This window comes from Colobus angolensis, unplaced genomic scaffold (assembly GCF_000951035.1).
Source record: "Colobus angolensis palliatus isolate OR3802 unplaced genomic scaffold, Cang.pa_1.0 Scaffold116, whole genome shotgun sequence".
Lineage (NCBI taxonomy): Eukaryota > Metazoa > Chordata > Mammalia > Primates > Cercopithecidae > Colobus > Colobus angolensis.
The window spans coordinates 4,957,240-4,972,241 of record NW_012112697.1 but is presented as its reverse complement, the minus strand read 5'-3'; the positions used below and the strand labels follow the sequence as shown (position 1 = coordinate 4,972,241).

Here is a 15,002-nt window from a genome sequence, read left to right as displayed (position 1 = left end):
TGCCATTGCGCTCCAGCCTGGGCAACAAGAGCAAAACTCCATCTCAAAAAAAAAGAAAAAAAAAAAAAACTATGCCTTCAAGATGAGGATGAACTGGAAGTAGATTAGCCTTAGTTCAGAGTTGAATATCATGCTGGAATTGCCTATGTCTTGCAAATAACTTCAAACCTTGAATTTGACAATTATTGACTGGTTATGCCCTGAGACACTTGGTGAAAGAAACTCATTTTTTTGGGGTGGGGAAAGGTACTTGCATCCAAAGTTTCAAAATTTTCAACATTGTTTAAAAAGCACATAACCAAAACATAATGATGCAATGCAAGGAAATAAAACTCCATGTGTTGGAACCAGCAGATAAAAGAAAAATGGAAATAGGCCCCCAAAAATATCAGATAGTAGGAATCATCAGGTAGAAACTATGAACCTATACACAGTATGTTTAAAGAAACAAATGGATTACTTTGAAGCCATGTGTAGAAAACAGAAAATCAATAAGATCTTTTAAAAATTTGAAAAACGTCACACTCTAGAGGACTTATAGAAATAAAATAGTCTAAACTATAAAAAACTCAAAATATATATTTAATAAAATAATTTTATTATCTATATGACAAATTAGTGAAATGGGAGGTAGTTCAGAAAATACAAAAGGCAATATAAAGAAATAAAAAAAGAAAAAATACAGTGGATAAGATACAAGGAAGATAAAGTGAGAAGGTCTAAAGTATTGAATTGGAAACACTCAGAAGGAGAGGAAAGAGATAATGAAGCAAAGATCGTATTTCAAAAGATGATGACTAAGAATTTTGTTTGGAATTAAAGACATCAGTTCACAGTTCAAAAGGCCAGTGAAAGTCAAATGGGATAATTTTTTTAAAAATCAGACCTAAATATATTGCACTGAAACTGAAGAAAACCAAAGACAAAGAAAAAATCCTGAAAGCAGCCAGAGGAAAAAAAAACATTATTATTAAAGGATCCACACTTGGAACTACACCTAACTTTTGAACTGAAACAATGGAAACCAAAAAATAATGGAATGACACAAAAGTGAAAACAATGCCATTCAAGAGTGCTACACAAATTTTCCAGCTTTTTTTTTTTTTTGTCTGCAAATATCTTTCGTCTTCACTTTTAAAGGATACTTTCAGTGGTATAAACTAGCATTGTTTTTGTTCAGCACTTCAACAATGCCATCTGACTGTCTTTCAGCTTCCATAATTTCAGCAGAAAATTCTGCCATCAGTATTCTTAGTGTTCCTGTTAAGGTAACGTGTCTTTTTTCTCTGGGTACTTTTATAATGTTCTCTTTGCTTTAAATTTCAGCCATTTAACCATAATATGCCTAAGTTTGGTTTTCTTTGTACTTGTACCACCACAGGCTTGCTAAATGTTTGTAAACCTCTGGATTAAAGTCATGCATCACTTCTGGAAAATTCTCAGCCATTATTGCTTAAAATATTTTTGACCCCATTCTTCCTCGTCTACTTTTGAGACTCCAGTTACATGTATTTTGACCTTTTGACTGTGTCTCACTTAGCTTTTTCTTTCTGTTCTATTTTTTCCCCATTCTTTTCTATTTCTCTCCATACTTCTGTTTGGGTATTTTCTATTGATCTGTCTTCCGGTTCACTAATCCTATCTTTTGCAGTATCTATTTTGCTGCTAAAGTCATACAATTAGTTCTTAATTTCCAACACTGTATTTTTCCGTATAACACTGTTATTAAAATCTGATAAAGATATAACAATGATATAGGCCAATCTATAGGCCAACTGCACTTCTGAATAACAATGTAAAATTTCTGAATAAAAATGGCTAATCATAATATGTCAGCACATTAAAGGAATGATACTTCATAACCAAGTGGAATTTATTCCAGAAATACAATAATGTCCCACTACTAGAAATCTGTTTATGTAGCAGTAGATCTAAGGAACAAAATATGATCTTCACTGATGCTGAAAATGAATTTGACAAAATTCAAAATGCATTTTAAAAACATCTATAACACAGGGATTGATAGAATTAAAATATAGTAAAGTCTCAGTAATTAAAATATTAATAGCATGGTAGCAGTGCATGAAGAAAGAGAGATCAATGGAATAGAATGAAGCCAAAACAGACCCCAACGTACACTGAAATTTAGTATATTATAAAGACAGTATCTCCAATCACTGGTATAAAGACAGACTTCGTAAAAAAAAAAAAAATTTGTTAGGACAACTTCAAAGCCATATGAAAAAACATACCTCATATCTTGTATCAGAATAAATGTCAAGTGAGTCAAATATTTAAATGTTCAATATAAAGCCATATATATAAAATGATATAAATGAGAATTTCTTCATAACTTCAGAGAGGGGAAAGTTTTCTAACCATGACTCAAAATCCAGATCCCTCTAAAAAACTAAGAAATTTGATTATCTAAAAATAAAAAACAAATTCATTCAAAAGAAATAAATACATGACCCATCCAAAAACTTGAATATAAAAAGGATATAGGACCTCCAAGAAACATGTACAGCTGCAAGATAGCACTAGTAATAAAAGAAATATAAAATAAAATATCATCTCATGACCATCAAATTAACAAAAATCAAACAGTTTTATGATATCCTTTTAGCAATATATTGACAAGAATGTGGAAAAAGAATTTTTGTATACTTCTGATGAAAGTATAAATTGCCACAACAACTTGACAAGCCAATCTAGTATCCTGTAAAGCTTGGGATAATTTCACCCTATACCCCAGCAATTGCACTTGTAGGTATTTATCCTAAAGGAAAATCTCACACAGCTGCCCAAGAAGACACTGTACAAAGCTGCTCAATGCAGCACTGTTTGTAATAGCAAAGAAGTTACATCTTCAATGTTCACATACTGGAATGTGGTACATTCATTAAAATGAATCAGAGCCATGTGTATCTACATGTTTAAATATTTAAAACAACATTGAATGAAAAAAGCAAGTTGGAGAATCGTATGTACAGTATGATACCATTTATGTGAACTTTAAAACTGCTCGAGACAATACTATATATTGTTTATGGATAAGTAAATATGTAGGAATAGCATTAAAACGCATCCAATAAAGCTCCTCTGAGGAGCAAGACAGGGGAATTAGATCAGAAAAAGGTAACAAAGTGGCTTCAGGTCTGTAATCAGTTTGATTATCCAAAAATAAATAAATAAAAAAATAAAACCTCTAGAAAGAAATGTGTATGGCAAAAGGTTGAGATGTGTTAAATATAACAGGTGTTGATTATATTATTCTCTGTGCTTTTGTGGTTATCTGAAATATATAATTGTTTAAAAAATTAATCAAAGGGAATAAAAGATCCAAGGGCTTATTTCACGCAACCTAGGGGTCAGAGAGACTAATGTCATTAATTTGAGCTGCTCACTGCAAAAATCTTCCTTCCTAGAAATATAGCAAAAGTTATTATTTTTTTCAAGAACCATCTAATATTGATTTTTTTCACCACTATCTTCCAAAACTAATCAGCTCCACAAAGCGAAGGAAGCAATAACTCTTCTCTTATCTCCAAAGCTGTTGAAGTACTTGGTTTTTATAATACTTACTTTTATAGAGACAACCTTAAAAAGGCTCCCCAACCCTTAGCTACTTTGAAGACTGACAGGATGGAAGTGGTGTCATGTCTCCAGGAATGGATGGGGAAGCTGTTCCTCAACATTAGCATTTTTTGTGTCCTTGGAGGACCTGTTCCCGCACTGGTACCTTTTTGGTTTCTGTTGCATGCTGCAGTCATCGTAGATGGGCTTAGGAACAATCTTTTATTACATCACAGTACAGATATATTTTGTGGAAGGTCTCATTTATCTCTTGCCAGTTTTGCTACCATCAATCAAGTAAAAACAAATATGAACAAAACTAATTTTACAAAAATGAATGTGAAGCTAACTATATACACAATACACTTCATACTGTGGTTTCAGTACTCTCAGACAACTGAGGACACTAAATTAAATATATGAGTGGAACCACAGATTTTCTAGGGAACTAACAAGTTGATGGAAAGTTTTTCATCACTTGGTCACAACAGGGTCAAATTCACTATGGTAGGGCATTGCTGAACCAAACTTCTTTGGAAGTGCTCTTTGTTCGGGAAACTTAAGCAACACTTACGTAACAATAAATGGTATCATACTGTACATACAATTCTCCAACTTGCTTTTTTCATTCAGTCTTGAAGATTTAAACATGTAGATACACATTGCCGATTGTCAGTGGTAATGCCAAAACCGGTATTCTGAATCTGCACAGAAGGCAGTGTGAGATGCAGAAAGTGTACTGGTCTCAGGGGGTCCCGAAGACCTGGGTTCAAATTCCAGCTTTAGTGAGCTGTAAAGTCTCTGGGCTTCAGTTTACTTATCACTAAAATGAAGGGAATTAAAGAAATGTCCCTTTAAATACTAACACCTGGTAATTTGCAAACCTTCACTTGCTATGAACTTATGGAAACCTTATCTCACTTCCCTAAACATTTAAATCCCTGACAATCTGAGTGTCTTAACTTCTGCTACTCCCTATCCTAAGCTATGGAATAAGAAACAAAGAAAACAAGGTCAAGTAATGTTTCCATTGCTTCTAAAGCCATGTTAAAACATTTGCTTCTTTTACAATACCTATGTTTGGCTAGATTTTCTAGTTATAACAGCACACATTTATAATTAACAATAATCCCACCATTGAAACAAAGTTGCTGTGGGTAAGTTTACATAGATATTAATAGATTCAGATAGACATTATTTAGCCATTTTAACTGCAAAGTAGCAACATCACACTCAATTACTGACTATATTATATTTTGGTATGCCTCTATTGGCCTTTATGAGGAAAAAAAGAAAAATTCTTTATAGTTTTAGAAAGCTTACTAGAGTAAAATATGTAAATTAGTATAAAGCTGCCGTGTGAAGCACTAATATTATGACTGTGTGTATATTTAATAACAACACATCATCACACCTTTGGGGAAAAAGGTTACCTGCCAACTTCTGACTCTTAAAGTATCTCCTCTTTAGTAAGAGACATAATACTTTTAAAAATGCTGAATACGTGCATTATCTCTATTTCCTGAGTATGCCAATGGTTAATGTCACTTCTAAAGTGAGAAGAGCAACCTCACCAGGCACTGAAGAAGAAACCCCCTACACTACTATTTGTGGTACTCATTCTAATAACCAAAGTGTCAATACAAATGTCTTTTTTCTTTTTCTTTTTTTTAATTTTGTTCAAATGTCTTTTTTGAAATGCTGTTCTGAATAGTAGTATCTCCTTGAACCCTGTGATTATATTTAGTTTCTCAAGACTCAGTTGAAAAGTGCAAAACTTAAACAATTAACCATTTGTTTGTCTCTTCAGAGTCAAATGATACTTCCACTTATTTGTTCGGTTTTGGATTAGTTTTGGCTTGGTTTTGTTATCAATGTAACCTTGTGTAATTGTATTTTTAATCTCTTCTGGAGGGATGAGTTTATAAAAGGTATCACCTTACATCAGTTCTTTCTCAATTCTATAATAAAAAAGATAACTAAATCATTTCTCAGGTAAAATCAACTGCCTAAACTAACTTGATTTTTACTATACGCAGGCACACACAGGGAGAAAGAGGAAAAGAGAAAGGAGGGGAGAATTCTGGTTCAGGAAAACATTAATGGGTAAAATATTAGATACTGCTAAAACTTTATACTCAACCTCCTTAATTGCTCAAGCACTGGTTCAAACTCTGGTTGTCAGAAAAAGCAAAGAAATCTCCTAGCTTCATTTAATCAAGAATATATCCAGTGGAGGGCCAGAAATGGAAGGAACAAATGCCATTGTTAGGAACGTGATTGAGTACTCCCTGCTGAGGAGTGTCAATGCTGCTTCTTCTAGAACATTGTTTTAGGCATTATAAAGAAAAGACTCATCAACAGCCCATGTTAAATTTCCTTCCCCAAATAAATTCATATTTCAAACAGCTGCAGAAAGTTCAATCAGATGCTTATTTGATGAAATGAAAAGCCAATGATCATGGCTGCTTGGAAAAGCTTCATGATTAATTGTGTTTAGGCAGTTATTAGCATTTTTCAGTAATGGAAGGTTATGGATTCTGGTCATTAATAACCCACAATAAAGACTGAAAGCATATTCTTAGTAGCAGCCCATTTCATGTAAGGAAAAATTCTGTAAGACAGTTTACCTCTGCAATCTTCAGAATATGACTTTATTCACTCACCAAAGGCGACATCAGAACCTCAGGGGGTAGAAACCAACTATTTTATGAATCGTTAATTTTTTTTTTTTTTGAGACAGAGTCTAACTCTGTCACCAGGCTGGAGTGTAGTGGCACGATCTTGCCTCACTGCAACCTCCGACTCCCTGGTTCAAGCTATTCTCCTGCCTCAGCCTCCCAAGTAGCTGGGATTACAGGCATGTGCCATCACACCCAGCTAATTTTTGCATTTTTAGTAGAGACTAAAAATACAAGGGTTTCACACCATGTTGGCCAAGATGGTCTTAATCTTCTGACCTTGTGATCTGCCTGCCTCGGCCTCCCGATTACAGGCATGAGCCACCATGCCCAGCTGAATGATTAAATTTTAATACACAAATATTTATTGTGGTTCATCCTATCTTTTCTTTAGCACAGCAGTATATATGTAAGCATAGGTGTCATTCCAAATACTTATATAAAAGTAACATTGAGATCCAGGGAGGCTGGGAAAATGCAGCTGCATTTCAAAGGCAGCAGATCAAGAGAGCAAAAATGCACATATAGTCATACAGAAGAAAGAACACCGCCTAGGAGTTAAGAGCTGAGTCCGGCTTCTAACTGGGCTTCCATGTGGCCTTCTGATTAGTTCTGTGACTTTGGGTGAGCCACTTAATTTCTTAGGGCTTCAGTGTATCTGTAAAATCTAAGGGTTGGATGAGGTTATCACTGAAGTCGTCACTCAAGTTTTGATTCTATTGATCTATAAGCACTCTAAATCAGCTGAACTCAAAACCCAACCAAATAGCATTTTTTGAAATTACACCCCAACACATGTAGAGTCGTTTATTTATAAATTATACCCATATGCTAGATTGCTCGATTGCTCATGTCAAATGTATTTAAAATACCCCTAAATGTTTGAAGGAATGAGATAAAGATGAAAAAAACAATTATTTTAAAGATAATGTATTCACTATGTTTATCAACAATTACTTATTTTAATAAGAGTAAAAGGGTTGACTATGCTTCATTCTTTTCCAAACTCCTGATTTAAAATCTTGTGATACAGTGACCCAAATGTAATTCTAAGGCCACATTTATTCTGATACTTAGTTTCAGCAACTAACATAAGCAAAATCAACAAGGATATAAGATATAAGATGTACACAAAATCAACAAAGATATGGAGATCCAGACAGAAAAAAAAATGTATCACTGACCATATTTATTAGCAGGCATATGTTTCTTCAGTTTCATCCACTATCAGTACCAATAACACAATGGTTTTGGCTGAAATTCAGCTAATAACTTTACCATAATGGGAATAATTACTTAATAGTCAAACAGGAGGTTCAAATATATCTGTAATTGCATTTAACATAAAATGACTGAATAGTGCAATTAAAAGACAAATATTTTCAGACCAGATTTAATAATTAGCCTCATTGGTGATGCTTCCAAATGTCATACTTTAAATGTGAGGAAAGTTGAAAGTGAAAGGATGAACAGATTGTGCTATGTCCACACTAATCAAAAAAAACTTCTATGTTGTATAAATATCAGATCGAGTAGACTTTAGTGTTATAAATCTTACTAAAGATTGAGACATCTTACAATGACAAAATGGTTAACTCAACAGGAGGTTATAATAATCCTACCTGTGTATACATCAAGTATCATGACCTCAAAATATACAAAACGAAAATTGTTAGCACCAAAAAACAGGAACACCTAAATTGTAGTTGTGGATTTTAATAACATTTTCCAATAACTGATAAAACAAGGAGTCAAAAGATTAGTAAAGATACAGACTGAATGGCATCATTATTAACAAATTTTACCGAATTGACACTTATGGAAGGTGAACCCTCTTCAAGTGTACAGGGAATATTTACCAACATGGAACATATTTTGGGTCGTAATGTAAGTCTCAACTAATTTCAAGGCCTGAAATCGTATAGAACTTGCTTTCTGTCACTGGTAGGATTGAACAAGAAATCAATAACAAAAAGAGACCTAGAAAATTCCCTAATGTTTGAATATCAATCAACGCATTGCTAAATAGCCCAGGGATCAAAAAAGAAATAAAAATGTAAATTCTAAAATATTTTCAATCAAGTGTCAAAAACAAAATACGTAAAATCATATGGGCTGAAGATTGAGTCAATTTTAGAGGAAAATGTATTGTCTTAAATGCATGTATTATAAAAGAAGAAAGGTTGAACATCAATACTCTGAGCATCCCTTTTAAGATCTAGAAAAATCATAACAAATCAAACCTAAAGAAAGTAGGACTGAAAAAATGAAGAGGAGAAATCAATGAAATTGAGAAGTGAACAATAAAGATAATCAACTAAGAGTTGGTTCTTTGAATAAACTAAAAAAACTGATAAAGCCCTAACAATATAGATTAAGAAAAAAAAAGAGGAGGATACAAATTACCAATAAGAAAAGAGGAGATATCACCAAGGATCCTATAGCAAACAATGATTAGGAAGGGTTCTGAACAACTTTATGCCAAAATTTTAAGATTTTAGATCAAATGGTAAAGTTTATTGAAAAAGTTTAACAGAACCAATCATTAAAGAGCTGCCTCCATTTTAAAAAGTGAGGTTAAACAAACGGCTTTAAGAATAAAATTTTCAATTATTTAAGGAAGAAATAACATGAATCTTTAAAACAATTTCTCTAGAGAATCAAAAAGAGAGAACAATTCCCAACTTGTTTTATGAGACCAATTTGTTTTGTTCTGACAAGGGCATTACACAAACAGAAAATAATAGGCCAATCTTTCTCATGAATTTGTATACCAAATTCTTGAACAAAATATTAGCAAATATAATCTAATGATTCATTAAAATGACAATATACAAAACTTGAGTTTATCCCAGAACACAGCAGGAATTTAGCATTTCAAAATCAATCATCGCATTAGAAGGATAAAGGTGAAATAATGTACAATCTTGTCAACAAATGCAGAGTATTTGATAAAATTAAACATCCATTCAAGATTAGAAGTCTTACAAACCTAGAGATAGAAGGAAATTTTTTTAACCTGATAGAGTACCCACTAAAAAGCTATAGCAAACATCACACTAAATGATGAAATACTGAGCACTTCTCTTCTGAGACTGAGAACAAGAGAAAGATATTTGCTATCATTACTTCTAATGCACAGCATACTAAATGTCTAGCCTGTGGAAGAAAGAATAAGAAATGAAGAGCATAACGATTGAACAAAATAAAAACTGTTATTATTTGCAGATGACCTGCTTGTGTATATACAAAACCCAAAATCATCTACAGACAAGTCAGAAGTAAATTTAGCAAAGTCTGCAGATAAAAGCTCAATATACAAAACCCAACTGTAGTTCAATAAAGCCACATAAATTTAGAAAATAAACTTAAGAAAAAATAACACACTAGCTATAAAATTAAAATGGATAAGCCGTACTTCATCAAAATTAAATTGTTCTGCTAATAAAAAGACATTAAGAAAATTAATTTCTCACTGTGAGAAAACATTCACAATAATTATTTCTGAAAGACTTATATAAAGAATATATATATATTTCTTTTTTTCTTGAGATGGAGTCTCACTCTGTCACCCAGGCTGGAGTGCAATGGCTTGGTCTCGGCTCACTGCAACCTCTGCCTCCCTGGTTCAAGCGATTCTCCCACCTCAGCTTCCTGAGTAGCTGGCACTACAGGTGCATGCCACAACACCCAGCTAATTTTTGCAGTTTTAGTAAAGATGGGGTTTCACTATGTTGGCCACACTGATCTTGAACTCCTGGGCTCATGAGCCACTCGCCTCGGCCTCCCAAAGTGCTGGAATTCCAGTCGTGAGCCACCATGCCTCGCCAAGAATATATTTTTTAAAACCACTAGTCAACAACAAAATGATAAACTCCCCATGAAGAATGGGCAAAGGACTTAAACATGTACTTCAGAAAAAAAGACATCAAAATGGGCAAAGGCACATGAAAAGAGACTCAACATCATTCATTATTAGAAAAATGCAAATTAAAACCAAAATAACATACCACTTTATACTGAGTAGAATGGCTAAAATTAAAAGACTGACATGACTAAGAGTTGATGAGAATGTGGAGTTTCATACATTCATTGCAGATGGGAATATAAATAAAATGGTTCAACCACTTTAGAAAACCATTTGGAAGTTTCTTACAAACTTTTACATATTTCTACTTTTAAATATTTACCCAAGAGAAATAAAAACATATGTATATCTGCACACACACACACATACACGCACACACACATGATGTGAACAAGAATGGTTATTTTATTTTTTATTTTTGGAGATAGAGTCTCGCTCTGTCACCCAGGCTGGAGTGCAGTGGTGCAATCTCTGCTCACTGCAACCTCCACCTCCCAGGTTCAAGCAATTCTCCTGCCTCAGCCTCCTAAGTAGCTGGAACTACAGGCACATGCTACCATGCCTGCCTAATTTTTTTGTATTTTAGTAGAGACCTGGTTTCACCATGTTGCCCAGGCTGGTCTCAAGCTCCTGAGCTCAGGTAATTCGCCCACCTTGGTCTCCAAGAATGGTTATAAAGCTTTATTCATAATAGCCCCAAAATTCAAAAATCCAAATTTGCATTAATAGGAAAACGAATAAATTTTATGCAACCATACGGTAGAATATTTCTTAGCAATAAAAAGGGGGTTACTACCATACACAAGGACATGGATAAATCTCAAAAACGACATGTTGAGGGAAAGAAACAAGACACAAAAGAGTATATACTGTATGAGCGCATTTATTTGAAGTCCAAGAAGAAGGAAAACTAATATAGGGGAATAGAAATCAGAGCCTCTGGGTGGGGGATGGAGGGATTGCCTGGGAATCAGTATGAGGCAGTGGCTGTTCAGTCTCTTGAATTGGGCAGTGGGTACATAGGTAGTTATGCTTGTCAAAACTTACCAAACTGTATACACTCTGTGCATTTCATATTTAAATTATACTTATATAGATTATATTTAAATTAAATCAGTAAAAATATAATAAAAAACCACTTATACTAACATCAAAAACCACTGAATGCTTACAAATTAATAATTAAAGAACAAGTGAAGAAAGGAGTTGAATAGGAGTAGAGCTAATGAAAATATTCAAGGCTTCTACACAGAAAACTACTGCTGAGAAAAAGTAAAGAAAACAAAATACAAGGAAGGATAAATTATGTTTATAACATGATAGAGAGACAGGACTATAAAGTAGTAGGAAAGAAGGAACTAGTCTATAAATAATAATGAACAATGTGAAAAAGGCATACACTGGAGTCACTTCCAGGCAGTCAATGAAACTAGAGACTTCATCAAAATACTTGAGAAAATATTTTTATTTGTTTTATTTATTTATTTATTTATTTACTTGTTTATTTTTACAGACAGACTCTCGCTCTGGTGCTCAGGCTGGAGTGCAGTGGCAGGATCACTGCAGCCTTGACTCCCAGGCTCAAGCAATCCTCCCACCTCAGCATCCCAAGTAGCTGGGACTACAGGTATGCATCACCAAATCCAGATAATTTTTGTTTATTTTTGTAAAGACGAAGTCTGGCTGTGCTGCCCAGGCTAGTCACAAACTCCTGGGCTCAAGCAATCCTCCTGCTGTAGCCTCTTAAAATGTTGGAATTACAGGTGTGAGCCACCGCAGCCAGCTGAGAAAGTATTTTTACAACTACTTTTAAATTCATCACTAACCTGATAGGACAATAAGGACATCAATGTGAAGACAAGCATACCAAGAAATAGTCTAGTGCCAAGGCTGGCCTTTGCCCTAATGGCTTTTGTGAACCTTTGGACTTCTGCTTTAAAGATTGCATTATGTACCGAGCATAGCAGATAAAGTCCAGGGCCTGCTCAGAGTTGGAAAAAAATTACAAAACACAAAAAGACATAAGACACTCTGGCTGAAAACCAGCGGGAACAATAAACAGCAAACTAAATAAGTAGACTTAATTTCTTTGAATTATCAGATACAGAATATAAATAACCACATTTAATATATTTAAGAAATCAAAGGGAAACTTGAAAAATAAAAGAGGGGAGAGCAGTCAGATTTGATAAGAACCAAACAAAACTTCCAGAAATAAAAACAATAATAATAATTAAAAAGTTAAAACTCAGCAGGTGAGAGACTTCACTGAAGACGGGATTATTGAATGGAATAATGATTAAGAAGAAAGTATCCAGATCAGTCTACAGAGGAAAAGAAATGGAAAATGTAGAGGTAAAAATGAATGAATAACAGTGCAATAATAGATTAAGTAATGGAATAACAGAGTATTCCGTATTCCAGAATGAGATGGAAAATAGCAAAGAATGCATATGGGGAAACAATGACACACAGCCTCTACATCACACATACACAAAAATTAAATAAAAGGCAAGGCATTATTAACCTAAACACAGAAGCTAAAACTATAACCCTTCCAGAAGTAAACATGGGAGAATATATTCATGATCTTGCAGAAGGCAAAGATTTCCTAGCACAGAGGCAAAAAGTGTTAATCTTAAGAAAAGAAAACTGATAACATGGATTTCATCAAAATTCAAAATTGCTGCTTATTAAGAAATATTATCAAGGAAATGAAAAGGCAAGCTACAGACTTGGAGAAAATATTAATAATACATATATCTGACAAAGGACTAGTATTTAGAATACTGAGTAATAAAAGGTACTTACAAATTAATAACAAAAGAATAAACAAAGAAAGGTCTTGAAGAGACACTTAAAATGATACATGAATGACCGGTAAGCACCTGAGAAGGCATCATTAGGGACATGAAAATTAAAACCACTGACAGACATCACTTCATCCCACTAGCATGTCTGAAATCGACAAAACAGCACTACATGTTGGTGAGGACGTGAAGCAACTAGAACTCTCATGCCTTGCTGGTGGGAATGTAAAATGACACAACTATCTTGGAAAACTGATGCCCCAATATGTTATGAGCTGTGCTTTTAGCCTTCTACCCCTTGGTTACATGGGTCAAACATTCCGCCTTTTGCTTAAGCTGGCTTCTCTTGCTAGCAGCCAGTGAGTGTGGCTAAAACTAATAGATAAAACAGACCACGCCACTGGCTGGTCTGTGGCGTTGTTCCGCTGGGCAATGTGGAGCTAGTGCCACTTAACCATGGGTCCTAAGGCAAGGGCTTGAGTCGTCCTGCTCAGATACAGGTCCACAAAGCCAGCAATTCTGACCTGTACCCTAGATGCCTTGTGCTGCTCCTTCTCTAGGTGTACCTTCAAGTTTCTATCTACACACAGATCACCCCAATCTACCAGTGTGACTTCTGGGGATGGGTTGTTTCCTGAGCCCTGCATTCCTCAAGCTTTCAAACATCAGGGACACAAGTTAGGTGGGATTTCTATCTGACTCGACATGATTTCTATGGGTTCTTTACCTTGTGGATCTTAGCTTACTTTTTCCCTGGCTGTGTACTTCTGTTTTCTCCCTACAGTGCCCTTCTGCAGTTAATCTGGGTCCATCAACATGAATGGGTAAAATAGAAGTGAGAAGGAAATGAGAAAAAGCATAAAATAATAAATGGCAATGTAAAATATTAATTTGGAAGCCAACTTTGGAGACTTCATAATGTATATGCCATCTACATGACCGTAAATTAAAAATTTGCAACAATGTGTAATTTTTGTGATTATGGAGGGTGTGACCTTCAAGAAAATGCTAGTGGCAACAGACACAGTCCTATATTCCTGTAAGATGTTATGTAAGATATTTGCATGTTCTAAGGATGAAAGTAACAGATCTTACATAGACTAGTGGGCACATTCAAGAACATTCTGAATTGGGGTTTACATTTTTAAAACGTTAGACAAATATCACAATAAATCAAATGGAAAACCCATGGGGCATTAAATTACCTGCAAATTTTAATATACGGACAACCTCAATCCACCAGTGTGGCTTCTGGGGATAGGGATGGGCTCCTTCTTGCGTCCTGTATTCCTCAGGCTTTCAAGCACTGGGGACACCTGTTAGGGGATTTCTATCTGACTCCACATCATTTCTACTGGAGGCATTCACTGTTTTTGTTTTTTGTTGTTGTTTTTTTTTTTTTTTTATCTTAGCTTACTCAAATGCAGCCAAAATAACCATTTCCTATTCAGCTTTATCACACTTCCCATGTGACCTTTCTTTTTTTAATTTTTTAAAATGGATTTTATTATTATTTATTTATAATTTCAATGTTTTTTGGGGGGAATAGGTGGTGTTTGGTTACATGAATAAGTTCGTTAGTGGTGATTTCTGAGATTTTGGTGCACTCGTCTCCTGAGGGGTGTACACAGTACCCACTGTGTAGTCTTTTATCCCTCACCCTCCTCCCGCCCTCTCTCCCAAGTCCGCAAAATCCATTGTATCATTCTTAAGACTTTGCATCCTCATAGCTTGGCTCCCACTTATGAGTGAGAACATGCCCATCTGACCTTTCTTAACATGTAGAACTTTTAACGAAGAATACTGCATACCTGTGTCATAACACACGATAAGTCTTCCACTGTGATCGCCCACACTCTGTGGCTCAAACTCCACTTCCAGTTGCATGGACTCTCCCACATTAAGAGTTCCAACAGCTGGTTCTACAGAGAAAGGCCTGCAACACACAGAGAGGCACATCATCAGAGCACATTTCTGACTAGTGTGAGAGGGGGAGGAGAGGAGACGGGAGTTCTAGTTCTGCAGACAGCTCAGACCCAGCACTGCAATTTCATGATCCAGAAGTGA

At 34.9% G+C, this 15,002-nt stretch overlaps 1 protein-coding gene across 1 annotated transcript in view; it reads right to left on the bottom strand.

The window, feature by feature from the left end:
* Positions 1 to 15,002, bottom strand: part of HYDIN (HYDIN, axonemal central pair apparatus protein) — a 434,530-nt gene that overhangs the window by 340,358 nt on the left and 79,170 nt on the right. Inside the window, exon 8 of the mRNA XM_011962106.1 lies at positions 14,747 to 14,871. Within this exon, the coding sequence (XP_011817496.1) occupies positions 14,747 to 14,871 (125 nt within the window). The remainder of the gene's footprint in view (positions 1 to 14,746; positions 14,872 to 15,002) is intronic.